Here is a 22,201-nt window from a genome sequence, read left to right as displayed (position 1 = left end):
TTAAAAAACTACCACACCTTTGCCGGTGGAGGGCAGTTCTGCTCCTGCGCTCCGGCAGGAGACACCCGCTTGTATCGGCCCGGGCCCCTCTGCTACACCGGCAAAGACGACGACGAGCAAGGGCCATGAAATAGCAGATGGGGTAAGCCATGCTGACCAAAAAGAACAGACTGAAAATAGACACCGGTGTCTGGTAGTGATGGCCAGCATCTTCATCCTGCACCAACCCTTCCCACAGCGGAGAGAAAAACTGCCCGTCAAAGAGCTCGCTGAGGAACTTCAAACGTTTTCAGCCCAGGCCGTCAGCCTCGGCAGCATCCCTGATGTGTCAGCTATCACAGAAGTTTGCTTCCACAGGGCTTCTCTTGTTTTCTGTAGGAGCATTTTTCACGTGATCATGGTGGTAAGGCTTGGCAAACGTTGATATTCAGTAGAAGTTGAAGGAGCGACACATATCCATCTTGGTTTTCCATGAATTAGGACAGATCACGCAGAAAGATGTTCCTCTGCAAATGCTAATGACTGCTAAAAAAAGGATCACCATCATCCTCGGACAGTGGGGCAACTGGAGCTAGACTCTGGCTTTGGTATCTGTTTGTTCCCCAAACTCACAGTAAATAGCCCCCAAAACAGCAACAAGCGTCTCCCTAACATTAAACACACTTAAAAGGGCAAAAGGGGCAATCTTGTGTTGGATTAAGAGCAAGCAGCTATTGGGTTTGTTTGGGAGCAGATGCCGCGTGCTCACTCGTGGCGATAACACGGTAATCTCTTAACATCCTGCAGACGATTTACACACAGGGTGCTTTTCATACTGTTAAGAGGAAAGACTTCAACAGATCCGAAACCCGCTCCGCAAATGTACGTTGCTGGGAATCACACCATCACCGGGTTCCTGTAACTGCCGCTCGCATGGCCCTCGCCTACTCTGCTGCTAAGAGACTTTGCAATTTTTGGAGTGGGCTGATATATAAGGTGAGAAAAACACAGTCAAACCATTAGGAGAAAAGTCTGCTTACAAATTACGGGCTGCAGTTTGTTAAGCTTTATTCTAAGGGTGAGGCCCCAGAAATGAAGCAAACCAAATCCCCAGCTAAATGCGAAAGCATTTCCATGTTTGCAGATTCTTGGGAGCTTCAGATTAAGATTTCTTTTTTCTTCCCTCGCTCAGGACAAAGTCCAAGGCTGAATTTTTCAAAACTCAGAAGGAATTTTCTCTTTCAGTGTTCCAAACGGCATTTACTTGATGAAGTTTTAAAAAAAATTTAGCCTTAAATATTTTCCAAAGAAAAATCTCTGGGATTCAAACCGATTGCTTTAGAAGCGTCGCTTTCAATTTATCACTGGGAACAAAGACAGTGTTGCCACAGCCTCGTCTCCCCAAGTGGTTCTCAATCACAAGAAGCACCAGGATGCATACCAATTGGTGCCTACTTGACATTTTTGACCAAAAAGATGTTTTAAAATGTCCTGTCGGCTCTCGAGATAAATTGCTGTAACCTTAAACATGCCGTGCGCTGAGAAGAGTAAGGCAAGAAGGAGCAATTCCTCTGGAAGTACCAAGAATAAGGCGGGAGGAGGACGCATGGCTGGAGTGAGGAGACCGGGTACCGGAGGTCTCTGTGGAGCCGTGGATGGGGCGACGAGAAGCTGGTAACCGTTTCTGGGCCACGTCAGCCCAGCCAGACCAGCTTCCCGGCAACGCGACGTGGATTTACTCAAAATACACGTTCAGTCTTACTGCATATTGCATTCAAGTTTTCTATTTGACTCCTCTTATACTATTACCAAAACAGCTTTAAAATATTTCTGCTATGATACAGCTCCTCAGCTAATGTTGCATCATCAGGGAATGGCAAAATAGTGCAAAAAGTAAAATGCCTCCCAGCTTGCACTGCCCGGGCCACTCGAATCCAGCACCACCCTCTCCCTCTCTAGGCCAGGCTTCCAGCAACGCTACGCGAAGCTCCAAGTCCTCCAGAACCTTACCAACCGATTCTCGTGCTATATTTTCAAAATGAGGGGAAAATGGTTCAGCAAAAGATGTGGAGGCTTTGGGCTGACATGATGAACTCCAAGGTGGTTTGCAATGAACCTCATTAGGCAAAAGGCTGCGCGTGTCAGCACCTCTTTACGTTAACGCCATCACACACACAGAACTAGAGAGACAGATGTAGCTGTGCGATCTCGTGATTCATCTCACAAAGCTACTTAAATTAATGGTCTATAATATTAAACTAAAAATCCGTATTTGTGAGAACAGCATCTTATCACAGAATCATAGACTGGTTTGGGTTGGACGGGACCTTAGTCAATATTATTCAGTATTTTTGAGCCTACGTGCAATATACATTAAAAATAGTGGCTCCATCACATAGCTATAGTGACCAACATCTCCAAGCAAGCAACAAAAGCATATTTAAGCTGCCCCAAATGCTGGTTTCTGAATTTACATTTTAAAGGTCGGTTCCTTTCTGCGTTGCCTGTGACTCATATATTCAAAGTTGTCTAAACAGTGCCAGTAGCTCACTTAGCTTTCCCACACTATAGAACTTCTTTTGAGTTACTTCCAGCTTCAGTGGAGCCTTCGTTTTCAGGCTGAAACTTCCCATGTTCAGCTGTGGTAAAGGCAACCTTCAAACTCTGAGCGGGGACCCTCCAAAAGAGACCGGTGGCGGAGGAGTTACTGCAAACTGCAGTGTGGACTCAGGTCTGCTCGGTTTTGTTTCAAGTAAATGATCTTTGTAAGGGAAGCGAGTTCAGTAAAACCAGAGCTGTGCAGCCAACTACGCAGGAAGCTACCTCTGAGGACTTAAAAATCGCTGTAAATAAGTAAGTGAATAAAAATACGTGAACACATGGTGGCTGCAAAGACGTGTGCGTATAAAAACATTTATATTATTTCTGCACATGCTAATGCGAAGATTTACTTCTAAAATGTGCCCAATTCTCCCATCCAGCATTTCTATAGTGTTAAAAATTTGGAGAGATTTCAAAGTGATCACAAAGTATCCGAGGCCAAAAATAGGTCTAAGGAAAAGGCTTCAGCATAGTTAGCTTATCCAAGAGAAGGCTGGGAACTTAATCTTGAGCTGAAAGTGTTTACATAACAGATGTCTTAAAAGAGAACATTAGTTGTATTTCTAAGAAAAAAAAAATCTCTAATCACAACAGGCTGTGCTTAGCAATGTTCATTTTATCCCATGGAAAGATAACCTCCTGCGCTGAGAGAGGTGAAGTTCTGTTATATTAAATACACTCCGTAAGTCCTTAGCCTGCTGATTTTACCACAAGTTTCCACAGATCACCAGGATCCGTATCACCATGAATAGCATCGTGGGTGCACGAGACCGATCACCAGAGAAGTCATCTCAACGTGTGTTCCAGCAGAAGGTGTGAGGAAATCTGAACTGGTGGTGAAGAGCTCTGGGTTAGTCCCGCAGATCCCAAGCTGGTTGGTTTCTTTCGTCTTCAGTTCTCCCAAAAGGTGTTACCCGCTGCACGGCTGCACCCTCCGATGCGTGCTGGCTGGTGCTGCGGCTCCGCTGCCGTATTGACCAGCCGGCACCTCGCTAGTTCAGGGCTGGGACAAAGCTCCAGGACGGCACGTACCTCACCAGCACGCTTGTTTCATGCCATTCCTGGCCATCTTTCTTCAAACCAGGCATTTACTGGAGATTTCCACCTCCACAAGCTCCAGGAAACGTGAAGGAAGTTACGGTGTGCAGCTACGGAAACCGTAACGTGCTTGGAAGAGCCTTGATGGTTCAGGCTGGGACAACTGCAAAATAGACGTCTGTCTGTCTGTCCGTCCTTGCTGCGAAGGCTGGAAAGCTTTCTGTCCAGCTCCAGAGAGCACAAAGGTGGGAAGCACGGCACTGTCGTTGACACAGCCTATCTATTAGCTCAGCTTTTTTTTCTTTTCCAAATTGCTGTATTTTACAACACATTTTCATTACTCATGCTATTCAGCTGAAGGATATCAGCTGCTATCAGTACGTTTCATCAAGTTTTTTCTCTCTATTACAACCCTGTTAGAATTGTTTTGCAATGTCTCAGGATAAACCTGTACATGTCATATCTACCAAAGAACATTGAATTTGTCTGTTGTTGTTGATAACACAAATCAGTTTACAGAGAAATACCATTGACAAGTCCCAAAACGCCCCATATATATAGCAAAAAAAAAAAAAATTAATAAATTAATGGCATGTTAATGACCTAACAATGAGTATGAAACGTTTTTTCGAGTGCCCTTCCAGCCATGCAGGAGAGCAGGAGACATCCAGGCTGAGAGCAGCTGCGAGCTGCCTCTTGTTCTGTGCCACCAGGCCGGCTCCTCACCCCTTCCCATTTCAGCTTCCCTGCAGCAGGAATCCCAGAGAAGCCTGCAAAATTGTCTCCCGTAATTTGTAGCGGGATGAAAAATTGCTTCATGGAGCTAACGCCTGTTTGTACTCTGGAACCTGAATAAATTGGCAATGCCGACCGCAGGATGCGAGGAGAATAACACACTGGGAGAACATCTGCTGTCCCAACTGCGACCTGGAAGGAAACTCGACCGCGAGTACTTGGGTTCAGTATGAGAAAAATGTTGTGCACTTCAGGGGACTGATGAAGTTATGTGTCATCTGTTTGGGCAGCGTTGCTCACTCTCTTTTCTCTGTGTGGAAAGCCAGATGTTGCTACACTGTGAGCTGGCCATGTGGCTTCCAGAGACTGAGCACTTGCTGTTGCCTCTTGTCCCGAGAGACGGAATTTGTTAAAGGGGTGGGCACCTGTGTTCATCCACAGTTGAGCTGGAGGTGAGTTGAATACAAGAAAAAAATCTTTCAAGCCTGACTTCTTCTACAGGTTAGCAAACCAGGAAAGTCTCCTGCAGCTTGGCTGCTTTGGGAGATCCTCAGATCTGGGCAGGCTGGAAGACATAAAAGACAAGGTGGGGGAAAAAAACCCCAACAACCAACTTTAAATATTTTCCCAAATTAGGGCAAGCTGAAAAGAACTTCTAGTGATGACCTGGAAGCTTGCCACGCTTTCAGGTACTGTGCGGGGAATTACGTTTCTATTTGCATAAATGAATTGGAAGGGAGTACCCCGGAGGGATACCCATCTGGCAAAACTCATTAAATCCAGTTCACCCATTATGCACCAACTTCATTGTAAGAAGAAACACGGGTGGTTTGGCAAAATGAAAGAGAAGCTGAATATGTCTGTGGGTTTGTAGAGGCCTCAGATAAGGGTATAAAACTCATAAAAATGGTATCCGGTGTTGTCTGATAAAACAGCAACGTTCAATAAGGCGGCCTTCCCTCCTAATGTGCACCTCCAGGGACAGTTCTTAGTTTTAAATACAGGAAAACGCGGGAGTGAACAAACCTGAACAAAATTTCAGATACTATTTCAGAGCTTTCTGAGCTGCACTGAAGCGTTGATGGAAGCGGTATGCTAGGTATGTATTACTATAGAAAGATGTTTATGTTCTGGAGCCCTTTTGTTTTCTTAACCTTTGAAATTAAACAGTTCGGGTGGCAAAAACTCGGTTGCCACAAGCCAGTGGCTGATGGGGAGGTGTGAAATGTGTTTTGAGAATGACTCAAGCCAAAAAGCGGACCAACAAAAACTACATTCTGGGTTAAAAAAACACTGGGCAGTCACAATGAGGTCCTATTTTAAAGAGCATTCAGTGATTTAAAACCATATAAGAAATAATTTTTGAGAAGCACCTTCTGGTATCTAAATTTCTCATGTCAATTTAATGCTAATTAAAATACAGCAGCCTTTCACTGACAGGTTTCTGAATCTTTGGGAGAAAACAGGAGCAGGAGGGATTGACATTGCCATCCCGTGAAGATGTAGCCTATCCTCTGGACCCTTTCCTGGTGCTGACTGTAAGTTAACCCCATCCAAACAATTACAATTCATTGCTTAATAAATCAGCATGCTAAATCTTGATTTTAACTTCTTCATATGATTTTAAAATAGCATGCTTATAGCTGGAGGTAAATTAACCTATCAAAAATGAAATGTCAGATAAACGTTGCAGTTGATCTACTCGGATAAATGCTTTTAATGTAATTAAATTCTCTGATGTGATAATTTTCCTGAGCTCCAAAATGGAAGCGATGAATAACAGTTGAATACTACAGATTGCCTACTCTTTAAAGACCTGACAAGGAAAAGAACAGGAGACAGGTCTTAGAATTTCCCATCCCTTTGCAATTGCTGCATTTCTCCGAACACTTGACTTTGTCTTTCTGGTATTTCCATGAACTAAGTGTCAGGGATGAAAATGTGGGTAGTGTGTTGAGGTTCCCAGCAAGGAAAATGCAGCTCACAGCTATGAAAACTATGTTTTTTCTTGGCTACTAAGTTCTTATTTTAATACATTTTAAAATCTCCCCCTTAGGTAGCTTGCTGCTGGTACTTCAAAAAGCAAAAAATTGAGACATTTAGCAGGAAATGGTCTATTTATAAGGCATTTTAGACATTTTTCCATTGTTTATGGTACCCACTGATGAGTTTAAAAATGTCATTTCCTTCCCTAACAATCTTATTTTTTCTCTTTGCTTTGATAATCCATAAGTAGCAGTGTGGGTGTTTACGTAGCATTTTGCATGCTTTAAACCAGGAGGATGAACTGTCTTATTATTCAAAAAACTATGGACACAGAAGGAAACGGGAATTCAGCTGCTCCCAATGAACGAGGTTCCAACACTCTGCGTTATGCACCAGGATTAATTCCTAGTCACGGCAAAATTAGGGTATCTTCCAGTCCTGTGATACCTACAGGTGACAGAACAACCAGGGAGCGTCTTGCACATTTATGTTCTTCCCAGTTCCTCTCATGACTGCAAGATCGTAAGACTTAACACTCCCAAGAAACTGTGACTTGCCCTCTGCTCTAGCTGAGGACTTGGTAGGATAGACACAGCCCTGGCCATAACCTCAGGCCTCCGCAGACTACATGCTCTTTCCCACAAGACCCAGCCGTCTGGGTCTTTGGAGGATCTTTTTTACTCAAAGAGAAGGGAAGGAAGGGTAGGATATCAGAGCGCTGGCATTTCTCCCAGCTCTTTGCAGGAGGAGTTGCAGGTGCTCTTCAGAAGCTGACTAGATGCACTATCTACCCACTATTTATTTATTTACTACCAACAGAAGGCTTAGCAATTATACAAGAGGGAGGAGTCCTGACAGTCTAGAGTCAGAGAAAGGAAGAGACAAACATAAAGTAGTACTAAGTCAGTAATGGTACTGTGCCATTCCACTGAGATGGCCCATCTTCTGGCTACCTACTACCCAAACGGAGGTAAAGACGTGCTGGAAAAATTCAGTCTCAATAGCCATGACAGACCACAGAGGAAGACAAGTTTGATTTGATGTGCCCAAGAGCACTTAGCAGGGTTGGCGATGTGTTAATGGATAGGTATTAGATGCTTTGATGGTCAGGAAGGAACGAGGATACCGTGTTTAAGTGCTCTGCCAAGGAACAGGAAAAAAGTCACAACTACGGTGGTGATGCTGGTAGGAAGGGCAAACCCCTAGACCATGCCCTCCTTTCTGCTAAAACAAAACCAGCGTTCCTTATTTTACTGTAAGCAAAGCTGGTAGTGTTGTCAAACACGTAGTGTTTTCAACCTTGACTTTTCCACCTTCTGTAATTTGCAAAACCGACTCTTTTTCCCCACTGGAACTGCATATGGTACATGTCTCGTTAGCATTGCGTTTGTTGGGTTTTTATGTTCCTTTTCAGGTCAGAGTGATTTGGATCAAATGAAAAAATGAAAACATTAGGGAATACTACAGTGTGCAACAAATCACAGCCACTGTATGTATTTTTCACTGTGACATTCTCTTCTTTCTGAACAGTAGATCAAGGGATTGATGTTTGATAAGGGAATGGTCTGGATGTCAAAAACAAGCTTTTAGTGTTCTTGCAACCACCTACCTAAAGATGGCTGAGTTACAAACCTCTGAAAATTGTAGTTCATGTGTGCTTTGGAGCTTTGCAGAGACTTTGTAGAGCTTAATAGCTATATTTTCCAAAGATTCTGTTCGTTCCAAGTATTTTTTTTTGCTACAGGGGCTGAGCAGATTTTCCCTGAATTGCTTCTTTTGTCTATTTAGTTGTTGGTGGCAGGGGGGCTTTGACTACAGAGAATGTCTCTTCTGTCCTCTCAACAGGTCATCGTCTGACCATCAGCAGACACACAGGCAATGCAGGGGAGACCACAGTGAGCTGGGGGGTACCAAGAGGAGATATGGGGCACGCTGACAGATGACCAAGACCAGGCCTGGGTATGCATCCCAAAGGCAGCTCTGCAGGTCAGACTCCTTGTAGCTCCTCGCCATTCACTGTATGCTCCAAGTCCTGCGACGGGGAAGCAGCTCTGCCTTGACTCAGTTCCATGTGGGAGTAGAGACAAGTTGCTGAAGAGCTTTAGCGGGAGGAACAAGCAGTTGGGAGAGATCAGTGAATCTCCAGATCCCAAAATGACGTGCTATTGCCATCCTCCAGCTGGGCATCCAGGTGTGACTCTTCTGCTGTAACAACAAACCAAACTGCAGCGTGCTAGTCAAGACCAACTATTTATGGCTCTCAATGGTCATCTTGTATGAGGAAAAGAAGGGTTTTACAAATGATAAAACAGCAACACGATTTACTATTAATAAAATAATGATGATGGCAAGACTGTGGCAAACTGTGCTATCAAAAAACATGTCGTGACCATAAACAATAGTTAAGAATTAACTGAGAAGAAAATTTCAGCCCTGTTGGCACTGGGCAAAAGAAGTTCTCCAACTTTCTGTTGAAAACAATCTTGGGAATCCTGCTGGGAGTTCAGGAAGGATATTTGTTAAACAACTTCATTGTGGTCACACAGGTCAACACCCTTCAATGGTGAGATACCCATGACCACTCCCAACACACGCACTATTTTCTGGGATAGCATTTTATCAGGCTTGGAGGACAGTTCTGCTGGGAATGTTTTACAGTTAGTATAAACAGCCCCAGCTCACGCACGTGAAGGATTTGCATAGCTATGCAAGTCGGTGAAGAACAGGACTCAGACGTTATCCAAACGGATCTGGGTAAACAAGTCCTGCTTTTTACAGAGGGAACTTCATCAGCCTGTTGGAAACCTAAATACTGCTGGAATTTTTTTGGTGGCAGAGCATCCATCAGTGGACCCTGTGGTGCAAAGGATGAAGGTGGCACTGAGCCCGAGACTATTCTTGGTGAATTTAATGTCTCTATACTATAGAGGTAATACCACACGGAAATAAATTTAATCAATTCCTCTGTCCGCTTCCATCACTGCAGCGCGCTGCTGGAGTACTGCCCGAGAATGGGAGCGCCAAAAGGGAAGAAGAGCAGTGCTGAGGAAAGTCCCATCTCCAAGAAGCCCACTGGATGTCTGAAGGCTGAATGCAGCCACCCGTGCACGTCCCCGTCCCTGTGCCCTCATCGGTGGGCTTTACAAAGGCAGCTGTTCATGGTGGCATTGGACAGGAGAGTGGGGGTCTTGGAGTGGGGAAGGAGGTATAGTCAGGGTGGGCTCAGGTCCTTCTGGTGGTACTGCCACGGGCTAACGTAGGCTGCAAGATGCGGTTGCTTAAATTCAGTGCAGGACTACACCGCAGAATAAAAACAGGGAGCAAAGATAAAAGATAAAAATCTTATCTGCGAGGAATCAAAGACTATGAATTCATTTCGTGTACACCACCAGACACCCACTAACCAAAATGGGGTTTGGTTAAAAGGACGGGCTGTGTTTGAATCCACAATAGGAAGATGAAAAGCTGCTTTCATGTTTTATTTTTGTTTTAGCATATTTCTTCCCAACATTACAGTCTTAAGGAGAGAAAATGAGGATATATCCCAGACCCACTTCAGAAAAGAGATAAAATAATCAGCTTATGTCTTGCATTTCTCCTGGGTTTGCAGAAACTTGTAAGGAGCAGATTACCTCGCATGAACAGGTTCAGAGATACTTTTTTATTCACCTACCAGTAGTTGCTATAAAGGATTATTTCGGATAATCTGCAAAAGAGCAACTAAGAAAGTCAAACTTAAATAAACTGTTCTATGAAACACCTTGTGCTTTCATGGCTAGTAGCTCTCTTTTTCAGCTTTATTTATAAGATTACAGTAACTTTCTGCTTCCATAAAATTGTGATAGGTATGAAGATGTTGTAACTCGTACGGTTCTCTGATTCACTCTGTACTTTAACTGGTAGTGATAGTGGGCAAAGATTGCGCTGAAACCTCAGACATTTGCCAACTAATTGACGTTCTCTGCAGACCTATCCTTGATTGCAGAAGGCCTTCTCTAAACAGGATGGCTGTAAACCACACTTTAATTTTAATACAGAAGTGCATTTCTTATGCATTTGTAACATTAGTCATAAACTGTATTTATTGTGCTGCACGTGGAAAGAGATAATTCAATCCTTAACCTGGTTCCCCCATCTACAGTTTCTGCCACCCCCGTTGAAATAAAATGTAAGATGCTTCAACTCTGCTACAGCTCTTCTCTCCCATTTTAGACAAGCCTGGAGGGCATTGCCTGGAGAAATCAGCCTTTTTCGTCATCGTCATCATTGACGCTGAGGCTGAAGCAGTGCCCAGCTGGGAAGAACGGAACTGCAATCCCACCTTGCACAGCACACGGACACTTTGATCATCCCACTTCGGCCACTAGAGAGATGTGACGGACCAGTCAACCAAATCTGCAGTCGTTCCTATGCTTCAGTGGGATCACACAGATTATCCCAGCTGGGACTGAGTCAAAATATTTAATCTAGCTGGGTAAAATAAAGTTTTCAACCAAGATAGGAAAACAAGTAAGTGTAAAGCTTGGCTTTTATCTTCATAAAAATAAATGGTTTAGAGCAGTTTGTTTTTACTCTGTTCCCCAATGCACTACTGGAGACTGCAGTGTGGTTTCTTTTTGCATCCACCTGCAGAAGCATCTGAATCTTCTCACCCAGCCTTTCTGGATTTTGACTCTTTTGCACAGACTCTTTGATGAAATCTGCTGACTCGCTTGCTTTCTTTTAAGTATTTTTGGTGATTTGGCGGCCGGGGAGGGGATGTCTGCTGTGATTACTGTTGTTTTGATTGCGCCCACTGAGAAAAAGCAGTGGAGCCGGCAGGAAGCCCCTGAGTGATGGAGGGCAGGGCAGAAAACTGCTGCAAACTTCTTCGTATGTTGCCCAAACCAGCCAGGTTGTGACAAGTGACATTTCACAAGGTTGCCTGGCTGATAACTCTGTGAGGCTGATGGTGAGCACGAGGCTTTTCTGTCCTTCATTCTTTAGCATAAACTGACATATATGTACTGGTAATGAAATGTTTGGGTGTAGAGCAGTTTTCATTTGGGGATCCTCAAGCTATCTATTTATTGGTATTAGCAAATGTGGGTTGTTTTTGCCCGTGGGGGTTACTTTTAGCAACCTGTTTTAATAACTGACACCCACGGAGCAACCCAGCTCCACTATCACAGTCTGAAACTTCTAAGCAGTTTTCCTTAGTGTGTGCACTCAAATTCTGTTTGTGAACAAACGCTGATGCTAAATCAGTAGGGAAGACTGAAAATTAAAGTGCTTTGCTGCCCTGTGACGCTTACTACAAACATTCTGGACTGCTTAATCCCCCAAAGGGTCAAATGTCTTAGCGTACAGGTGTGTTAGCGCTGGGTTTGAGCTGCTGTAGAAGGACAGAGACTAACTGCGCTCTTCATTTGTTGTTTCAGAGTGCTTCTGGGTGCACACCACATTTTTTTTTGATCAATAGGAAACAAAACACTGCCTTTCTTTTTCTTTTCTTTTCTTTTTTTTTCCAAGAGAGATCTATTCAAAGAGTGAGACTGCCAACCTCGGGAGCTCTGGCCTTCCGAAAGCTGACAAAATTTCCTGTAAGAGTTGCTTTTATAAAGGCTGTTTCCTCTCTGTTTTTTATGTGGCTTTTCCTTTTTTGCATTTCTTCTCTTTGCACTTACTCTCTCCCCACTTTTTCTCATTCATTTAACCTGATCTGTGCACCCCAAAAAATAATTGAAATAATAATGTGCCAATTTCTACAGTTAACTTTGTATGTTTAAGTTCTTCCCTGGCCACCTCTTTATGAAACAGAAAGCAAATTTTCTTGAGACTTGGTATCACTGTGATTAGCGCAATTTGGGGCAATAAGTGCTTGAAGACTTTCACCTGCTTTTGAAGCAGCAGCTATGTCATTTTTTGGGCTGCTGTTTCGTTATGCCTGTGCTGTCTGAGCCCAGCACAGTCACAAAGCTTGCCCACAAATATTATTCTCATTTTGCAGATGGTTAACTGAAAGTTTTGTTTTTTGTGCCCATCCTATCTATCACGCAGTCCTTCCTTCCTTGCAGGCCACTCCTGCCGTGCAGGATGACTCACTCCGCTCCGTGGGAGTTTCCAGTTGTAAGAATTTATTGACCAAGGGTTTTTTTTTTACTGTTGTTCACTCCTGCAAGCATTGCAAAGTTAGAGACGTTATCCGGGTTGTGTGCTTTTAAGACATGGTTATTTTACGTGAGGGTGCTTTTTCCTGTGTTGGAGAGGAAATGGGTTTACAGGGAATATGCTGCAGTGCTTTTATATCAGTATTTCAGCAGGTAAGATATTAATAGGAAAGCACAGGTCATGTATTTATAGGGATATGAGATTTAATTCTGGTTTTAGTTAGATGAGTGCAGGCTTACCAAATGAAATATGACTGCATCACTCGATCTGTCCTGGTATTTTAAATACGTACGTCAAAGACGAAATTGCGAGTAGCGTCGTCTTCGTGCAAAATTCTGTGACGAATTGTGTCAAAGACGTTACGAGTATGAAGTGGATTTTGATGGCAAGTATCAGCAGCTATCTCTTTCTCGGGATTTCTTTATTAGAATCAGTAACCTGGAAATGACAGAAGGGCTTCACATAAACTGTTGAGGATGGTCCTACATACATACTTTAAAACGTTGGAAAACAATTAGTTAAAAAAACTCAATCAAATTATTATTTTTAGGTACCAAAACCGAGTATCTTTAAACATAAGAATTTTGCATTAAGCTGTTTTTTTTTCCGTTATCCCTGGAAACCTCCCACACATGGACAGATGATCCCGTTGCTCCACTGAGCGGGATTTGTGGCAACACCCTCCGATCCTGCTCAGAGCCCTTGCTCCCTTCTCACCTCTACCCCTGTCTTTCCCTCCCTCCCATCAATCTGCTCCATGTGGCTTCCTGCTCCCTCGTCCCTTGTGAATGCCCTGCTCCACTCTCAGCTCAGGCATCGGCTGGGCTCCTACTGAACCTGAGGAGCTCTAACAGAGCGCCATTTCCACAGCTTCTGCCTTGATGGCATCAGCTCAGCATCGCTTTCACAGCACCCGGCTTGTTTTTAGAAACTGAGGAAAAAGGGGCGGGGGAGGAGGGGAAGCGGCAGAAATCAAACTTTCTGCTGGAGATGTGTAATTCCAGCCTGAAAACAGCAATGCAGCGATGGCTCTGTAATGCACCCCGCGTCCCTTCTGCCGGTGCCAGGGTGTCCGGGAGGCTCTCGGCTCTCGGCACAGAGGCTATCTCATCATGGCCAGGTGAATACGCTGATGGGGAGGCAAAAAGAGGAATTACCACACCAATGTGTAGCGCCAAATGTAATAACAACATCTACCAGCAGCAGGATAATTTCCAGGCTTGCTTACACGGACCTTGCGAATAGTCTGACACAGGCTCTTAATGCAAGAAGCAAAGGGTCAGCTTCTACAGGATGCGTGTGTTTACTTCAAAACAAGAAAGTGCATCTTTTTTTCTCAGAACAGACTATATTTCTTCTGGTCTTTCAGCCTGCGCACAGGCTTTCTCAGAATATAACCACGTTTACACAGCCTTCCCTTCACTCTCCTACACTTTCTATCGTGACGAGTGCTTTCCTGTTTCCTGAGCAGGCTTCTGGATGCACTTTCTCCTATAAAAAGCAGTTTTGGCTTTACATGATTCCTGGATTTTAGTCTTTACGCAGTTCCTCAACCTGAAAAGGTACAGGGCAATATCTAAAAAAATGGCAATAGCTAAAAATCATAACCCAGTCTTCGGCCATGCCTGAGGGAGCCAATGCCCCTAAGCAGCACAGAGATCTGGATTTAGATATGAAAATAGCTAGGAGTTCATTAAAAATTAAAGAAGCTGAGGGGGAAGCAGGGGTCCCCCTCGGACCCCGTTTCAGGCCGGCGCCCTCAAACAGCACAAGACCAACTGGCTTCGGAACGGTCCAGCTGGCAAAGCACCATCAATTTTCTCACATTCCTTGAGAAATGTGAAAATTAAACTTGATTCCCCTCCCCGCTTTGAAAAGCCTTTGAAAGAAAGAAACGGGTGGCTACTGGTGGGTTCTGACAGGGCACAGGCGCCGCGTGCGCCGGGCGCCATGGCGGGGGGGGGGCACTCCGGCATGCCACAGCCAACGCCGCCGGTGCTGTGAGGGAGACGTCCCCCCGGCAGCGCTGTAGCAGGGGGCGGCCCCTGCGGTGGCAGCACCGGGCACCCGCTGCGGTGCGACGGGCGGCAGCCCGCTCCGCCGCCGGGCGGGAAGCGGACACTTCCCCTCAGAGAGGCGCGGACCCCTCCGCCGCCGCCATCGCCCCTTTAAGCGGGCGCATTCCGGGAGGAGGGGGGAGGCTTCCGGCCCCGCTCGGCCCGCGGGACTCCGCTCCCGGCCTGCCCCGCGCCGGCAGCCCCGCCCCGCCCCGCCTCGCCCGGGCCGGGTCCATCCCATCCCAGCCCGCGGCCAGGCGCGGAGCGGCGGCAGCCAGCGAGCGAACGAGCGAGCCAGCTAGCCAGCTCCGCGCCGCTCCGTCAGCCCCTCCGCCGCCGGCCGAGCGCCATGGGGGGCGGCGGCGAGCGCCTGGCGCGGGCGCTGTGGCTGGCGGCGCTGTGGTTGTGGTTGCCCGGGCGGTGCGGCGGCGCCATGGACGAGTGCACGGAGGAGCGGAGCGGCCGCCCGCAGCGCTGCATGCCCGAGTTCGTGAACGCCGCCTTCAACGCCACGGTGCTGGCCACCCACACGTGCGGGACGCCGGCCGAGGAGTACTGCGTGCAGACCGGCGTCACCGGCGTCACCCAGTCCTGCCACCTCTGCGACGCCGCCCAGCCCCACCTGCGCCACGGCGCCGCCTTCCTCACCGACTACAACAGCCCGGCCGACGCCACCTGGTGGCAGAGCCGCACCATGCTGGCCGGCGTGCAGCACCCCACCGCCGTCAACCTCACCCTCCACCTGGGTAAGGGGCACCCACACACCCTCCTCCCCGGCCCGCCTCGGGGGAAATGGCGCCACAGCCAGCGGGAGGCCGGGGGTGGGGGGGCGGAATGTGTGTGTGTGTGTGAGGGACCGCCCCGCCGCCGGGCTCGGGGGGGCCTTGCTGGGGATGAAATGGACTAATAGGCGGCTGTGAGTAGGCCCCGGGGCGGTGTTCAGTGGCCGAAGTGGGTTTTTCCGTCGGTGGATATGGGAGATGCCGGCTGGGTGGGCAAGAGGAAACGGCCTCAGGTTGCGCCAGGGGAGGTTTAGGTTGGATATCAGGAAAAATTTTTACTCCGAAAGGGTTATCAAGCATTGGAACAGGCTGCCCAGGGCAGTGGTGGAGTCGCCATCCCTGGAGGTATTTAAAGGCCGGACAGACGTGGTGCTGAGGGACATGAGGTAGTGGTGGGTTTTGTCAGAGTTGGGTTGGTGGTTGGACTCGATGATCTGAAAGGTCTCTTCCAACCTGGGCGATTCTGCGATGTGCTTCCCCTGATGTAAGCGCTCCCGGTTGTGGCTGGGGTCTTCTTGGCCACTGGTTTGGTCCAGCAGGACAGGAGACGGGCTGCTTGCCCCTTGGCTGCTGGCGTGGGCTCTTTGGAGGCAACCACAGCTGCAGAACAGAGCTCTGAGAACTGGAGTTTCAACCTTCTCCACAGAGGCAGCACTGTCTTTTAAATACTAAATACTATGTGGGTTAGGTTTGTCAGAGAGCAGTCAGCACTACTGCAGAACCCGTAACATCGAGTCAAAAAAGGAGAAGGAGAATCTTCTGGTTAATTGGCATTCCCGGAGGTTTCTTTGGGATGAACTATTTTAGCTGTCACTTTGGTTTGTGGACAAGCATTTCCTTTCCTCTGTTCGCTCAGTTATTTAAGCTGTCGTGACATGGAGAAAGGGTAGTTGGTTTGGAAGACGAGCCAGCCAACAGAAAGTTAAAACCGCAACTTATATCCTCGCATCATTAAATAAAGTAAAAATTAAAAAAGCCTCGGCGTAACCGTTCACAGTTCCTGTTCAAGAGCCACTGTTGAACCTTAAGTTTTAGCATCAACGATGCATCGTGCTTTTGGTGTAATTTGGAGGAAAAAACCTAGTTGCCTTAGGGGTGGGGGAGCTGGATCTTGGGTTTCACAGCCTGAGGACGGGTGGCGTGGGAGCTCCTGCCTGTGGTCATGAGATGGAGATGATGGTGCTGAGTCCTGTACCAAGGGTCACCTGCTGACCACATCCAGCTGCCTCAGCAGCCGGGAGTGTGTCACTGCCCTAAAGCATTTCTTTGAAATAAATATACTACAAAAGCGTACATAATTCTTTGGATAAGGAGACATAGTTACTAAGGCCTCTTTGTCATAATTTTTTTTTTGTATGTTAGGGATTTTTATTCCGGACACCTGAAACAAGCAGTAAGCTAAGATTTGATCTCAGCATCTTTTTTTAATACATCATCATCATCATTCTCACATGCCGTCTGTATTACAGATGCCCTTGAGTCTGTGCACCCGTATGTGTATGTGTGTTCTTTGAAAAATAAAGTTTTTCTGACATACCGGAGCAAACAGTACACTGTGTCTTGGGCTTTGAAGAAATGTACACGTTTCTTTGATGAAAACAACAGCATCTTTGAAATGCTGTAGCATTGCAGCATGATGGTTGTCAGTGGCTTGGGTTTCAGGTCTGTTTGCAGGCTCTTGTACCTTTGTGAGTTTGCTCTGGCATATTTTTAGACTAGAGTACAACTTTTTAAGAAGAAGTGGCCTGTCTGACTTTCAGATATTTGAGCATGTTTTTTGTTTCTTTTTTTCCAGTTAGGTTTTTGGGTGAAGTATTTGTACTGTAAAGCCTTCTAAGAATTGGAAGCTTGTTACGGGCCTGGTGGTGGTGGCGGGACTTAGGAAGACTGATAGCAAAGCGTTAAGCTATCTGTGCATGTGCTGCGCAAGCCGTAAATATTCCTGTATGCCTTTGTATGCATCGCCGAGCTCATTGCAACTGAAGAACCGTGAAGTACCAAAAAGTGCTATTTTAGTCTCAAATGCCCCAAACTCCTCTGCGGCATTTCTCTGCTCTGCTCTTTTGAAGACTTCAAGCCAGCTTTGTTTGCGTGAGCTGTTGGGTGCCGCGTTTGGATTCTGTGTGCCCCCAGGCTGTTCCTCACAGCACACCACACCACGGTCTGCAGGACACTTAATTATTGACATCAGTAAGAGAGAAGAGGCAAAGGGCTTGACAAGTATTTGTGTACTCTGTAGGATGTGAACGCGTTCTGGGACACAGAGCCCTTTTATGCAGTTAGTCCTGCATGATCTTTGAGGATTAGGCGGTGCGCTCAAACCCGTACCCTTGTTTGATGCTGCAGTTGCCTTTATTTCTAAAAGCATGGGTGTCCTGAATGGTTAGCACTGCTTTGCACCCATTCAGGACGAGCAGTGTCGGCTCTGGGCTTCCAGCGTGCAAATGCCACCCTGCATTGAGTTTTTGGCAGTTCAGAATGTCTTGATTAACGTCCAGCAATGTTCGGTCCGTGTAGATCAGTGTAATGTTTTGGAGAAGCCTGCAAAAGGTCAATGAGAACCACAGGTCTGTTGCCAACATGTGAGAGTGTGCTGCAGGGATTCCTTTGAATCTTCTTACAAGTTACAGTTCTGAACTCATTTAAAAATCTTTAGCTTTGAGACTAGATGACAGCAAAGGGCTTGCTATAGAAAAATACAGTGTGGATCACTATTAGTAAGTTAAAGGCTCGAATCCCAGGAGTGTTTGGAAAGAAGGCCTGTGCTCAGAAGTTAGGGTGCTCCTCAGGGAGAGGAGGATTGGGGTAATTACCAGTCCCTGCACAAGGAACATCAGGAGTTACAAAACTTGTTTCTCTTTGTATGAGAGAGAGGGTATTAAGACCTCCTAAGTAAAAGTCCTCCCCCACGAGGCTTGGAGACAGGAGCTTGCAGCTGTAAATCAGGAGAAGGGGGGAGTTGAACCCATTTGCAGGGTGGTGTCTGGGTAATTAGGTTAGTGGGCGAGAGGAGGGGGAGCACCTCTGTGTCCTTTCTTCCACGTTTCTTAAGAGTATCCCTTCGCTTCCCCTATTTTTCCAATTCCTTAAGTTGAATTATTTCTAATTTAGACCTGACCCAACCAGTCTTTTTTTCCCTGACGCTGCCCTCCCCCAAGTTCCTGTATATTCCAGGAATAAGGGACTTTGGGGCAGTGGTGCCAACTTTTAAATAGCAGATGGAAGCTGAGGCATTACGGTATGTAGTTAGTTGTCTGCTTTTTTTGAAGCCAGAGTGTCACGTTATTTTTACAGGCTGTGCTGTTCGCTTCTGCTGGGAGCATTGGGATAGTTCTGGCATCTCCCCAGTGCTTTGTGTGCATACGTTTTAGCACGGCTTTGCTATTTAGACCCCTAACGTGCCAAAACAAAGCCGTGTGTTAAAGATGCTCCTTTGAACACTGGAAGAAGGGGGAAAGAAATAGCACGGAGGTGCATGGAGTGTCTTTGGTGCTGGGCAAAGGCTTGTATTTTTTTAGATGTGTCTTTTTTCAGAGCAGATTCTCACTTCTTCCTCCTGCAGCTCTAATTTCTGTGTGCTTTCTGTTGTTTCTACACCTTTTTTTATCCACTTACATGTGCCTCCCTGTTCCCTTCCCAACTGTCCCGGCTAGAGCCACCTCTCATTTGTCCCCACCACTTTTATTCTCTGCCCGGATCTGCTCGATTTCAGCTATCGTGATCCCAGTGTTTTGTTCCTCGGACAAAGAGGCAGCGTCCTCAGCATGCTGGTGGCTGTTCCATGGCTGTGGAGTGTCCCTGTCTCCACTGAGAGCAGCCGTGCTTTTATCAACAAGCCTGCGAGCTGGGAGCAGTCTGGTCTGGCTTTCCTCATCCGCTGCATCTCGGCAGGGACGGTGCCCAGGAGATGTGCTTGACCAATGATTCTGGTGGCCTCAGCTGTAGTTCAGGACTATCTGATAGGCAGGAAAGACCGATTCCCACCTCTTCTGTCATTGCCTGGGAAGAGGAGCCGGCGTTCGGTGCTGGAAGGCAGCCTGCCTTTCAAGAAGAAAAATTAAATTGCTGGCTGCCTTTGTTAAAAACATGTCGGCTGTGTTTGTGGGCACGGACCGTGGTTAGAGCTGAGGGATCCTGCTCTTGAATTCTTCTGAAATCCCTACTGTAGACCAGCCTAGAAACCTGTGCCACCAAGCTGGACAGTATTTTGTATGTATAAAACAAAGAAAAATTCGTAAAAGCTGCTAGTTGTTAGAAGTGGATTGCCTGTCCCCGTTCCGATTCACCTCCCCCCATCCTTTTCTAACCACTCAGTCCTTTATTTGGCTTTGAGGAGAGCGATCATGCTTGGTTATATATACTTTGTCCGTGAAGCATAGTTTGGGGTATGACTGCCATTTGAAGGCATTTACAAGGAAACCCAGGCAAGATGCCAGTTCTTATGTTCAGCTTTGGCTTGATTTGCCAGTTTTTTTGTAGCAGAAGAGGGTTGTGTTTTTTTTCCTTTAGTACAAAAAAGCAGCTTTTGTTTAAAGGGAGGGCTATAAAATGTGCCTTAAATTAAGTACGCAGTTTATGCCACTGGGATGCAATCAGTTGCCTTGTTTTATTTAGCGCAGCAGAGTGATGCTGTTAGTTTGCCAGTTATCCTATTAAAACTTTACGAGGCTGCGGTTCGTTGCCTTCCTAGGGAACCACTGTGAAGCCAACGGCGAACAAGCAGGACGTGCGCACGTGAAGCTTAGCATAGCGTAGCTGCAATTTGAAAACGGAGAAATGGTAATTAATGTGTTGGGAGAGAGCGTTTCCGGCACTTATGCTGGTGTTATGGGGTGTGTCGGGAAGCCCTCGCAGACGTGTTGAGCCCGTGCTGTGGCGTGGGGCCGCAGTGGCTTCGCCGTGGTATTTGTGGAGCCCTGGGGGGACTCTATTTTAGTTGTTCTCGCAGAGGCTTGATTTACATTTTGCAGGTTTCAACACGAGTAGTTAAGAGATCAGGGCTTTTAATGGCCAGCAGTTGTTCAGTGCAGTTATATAAAGTTGTTCTAAAGCTCTTTATCGCTTCCTGCATACCCTTTAAATTCTCAGGTTTTCTCCAATTCCTCCGTCTGTCTTGGGACGCTGATGCTGCTGCGTGACGCCTTTGGGAATACTATACATGGCAGAGCACTTATTTTGGGGGATGGAGAAAGCTGGGATTGTATGGTATTCTGCTGCAAAAACAGCTGCTATTTGTGGTGCTTGCCCTGAGTTGCTCAAAGGATTAATCCCGGGTTTTGACACAGTCAAATAGCTGCTGTTGTAGGTTTAAACCTTGGAAACTGTCGTTTGCTGCTCAGAATTGTTAGCTTACGTAAAAATTTCTGGCTTATTCAGTAGCATTAAGTAGCGTTTCTCTTACAGCCCGAGGCTTCAGGAGGCTCTCCTGGTCTCTCTGAGTCTGCAAGTGAAAATCTCAGGCTGCTGCTTCCCACGGAAATGAAAAACGGGATTGCTCTGCAAACAACACGTAGAGAAAATAATTTCCAGCACAGATGGATGGGATGGGAAACTTGGTTCTCTGGCTCACCATAATTCTGTGAGCATTGTCCTTAATCATACAAGCCTTGTCAGACTGAGACCTCCCGCTTGTGTCCTCGGGGCCCTAATTCATCACTTACCGCCACCGGTGACACCGCGCTGAGTGATTTCGTGCTCACTGTCTGGCTCTGTTTTCTACCTGCGGGTTAGCTGGGATACGAGGTCTGGCGTGTTAAACTGAACTACTCGCATCGAACGTCACCGTCTCTGGTTCATAATAACCTTCGAAAGCTCAGCCTGGGGCTGCGGCCCCTCATAAGCTCCTGCTCGAGAAGAACTGTTCCAGTCTGCATTTACGAATCTCTTAACCACGAGATCTTGCTTACTTTGATCAGAAAATAAGGTGAATTTCATAGTTTGCAAAGGGTGTAGTTGGGGTTGCTCTTGTGATTTGTAGCATCCCTTGAGTAAGGCAGGGTTTTCAGCAGTGTGCTGGTAGGATGGTGATGTTGGCTGTCAAGTCGGCATTGCCGAGAGCTCCAGAACAGCTGCTAATGAAGCAACTGCGCTGTGAGATTAAAGAACTGCTACTAGTAGACATGTGCACTTGTCAAATGGGACCGAGAATCCTGAGCTGAGAGGTGCCTTTTGTAGCCTGGCAGGTTGCAGGTGCAACCTGCTTTTAGCCTTTCTGGGGTGTGCTGTGTACTTTTGAGGTAAAACATAATGATTTCTCAATTTTTCTGATGTAGAAGCTTGGAAAATGGTAAAAACTTGTCAACTGTAAAAAGGAACAGAAATGGCAAGGTAACTTTATTTAAATTTTAAAAAATAATTAATCACTCTCAGTTTTTAGTCTCTTTTCTACCAGTCCAGCCCTATTTGAGAGATCACTTACCATAAACTGCCCCCTACCCCGACCAACCCCTTATATATTATTCAGTGATCTTCAGCATTTTGTTTTGAAACTGGGTGGCAAAGCACTTCTTGTTTCCATGCTTCTACTTGTTTTAGATATTCCAGTGCGATAGTCATCAAAGCGCTGTTTCCAGTGGTAATCATGCCTACAGTTCTGACACAACACAGCTGTGTTCAGTAGTGGAGAACTTCAAAATTTCCTCTTTTAGAAATAGTATCCAAAAACTATTATTGGATTTTTTTTTCCCCTGGCAGGTAAGCTAGTACCATCTTGTACACGGGAGGTAGACTTCCAGACAGCTTCAGGGCTTATTTGCTCAGTCGATTTGGGGGTTTGTTGTTTTTGTCGGAGAAAGAGAAGGTTTTTAAGGCATTTGTAGAGATGGTATATTGAGATCTTGCAATGACCCAGGGTTTGTCAGTTTTCAGGTCAGC

General features: G+C 46.3%; 1 protein-coding gene and 1 long non-coding RNA gene across 2 annotated transcripts in view; both read left to right on the top strand.

Annotated features, from left to right (window-relative positions):
* The first annotated feature begins 4,422 nt into the window (after positions 1-4,422).
* LOC128914024 (uncharacterized) lies at positions 4,423-8,802 on the top strand. Its single transcript, XR_008468155.1, has 3 exons — positions 4,423-4,805; positions 5,794-5,891; positions 8,185-8,802. It is a non-coding gene; the product is annotated as an uncharacterized LOC128914024 (long non-coding RNA).
* A 5,976-nt stretch (positions 8,803-14,778) lies between these two features.
* LAMC1 (laminin subunit gamma 1) overlaps positions 14,779-22,201 on the top strand; it is a 66,932-nt gene continuing 59,509 nt past the window's right edge. The window contains exon 1 of the mRNA XM_054210714.1: positions 14,779-15,292. Within this exon, the coding sequence (XP_054066689.1) occupies positions 14,896-15,292 (397 nt within the window). The 5' untranslated portion in view covers positions 14,779-14,895. The remainder of the gene's footprint in view (positions 15,293-22,201) is intronic.

This window comes from Rissa tridactyla, chromosome 8 (genome assembly GCF_028500815.1).
Source record: "Rissa tridactyla isolate bRisTri1 chromosome 8, bRisTri1.patW.cur.20221130, whole genome shotgun sequence".
Lineage (NCBI taxonomy): Eukaryota > Metazoa > Chordata > Aves > Charadriiformes > Laridae > Rissa > Rissa tridactyla.
Note: the sequence above shows the minus strand (reverse complement) of the source record. Positions and strands in the feature narration are given on the sequence as shown.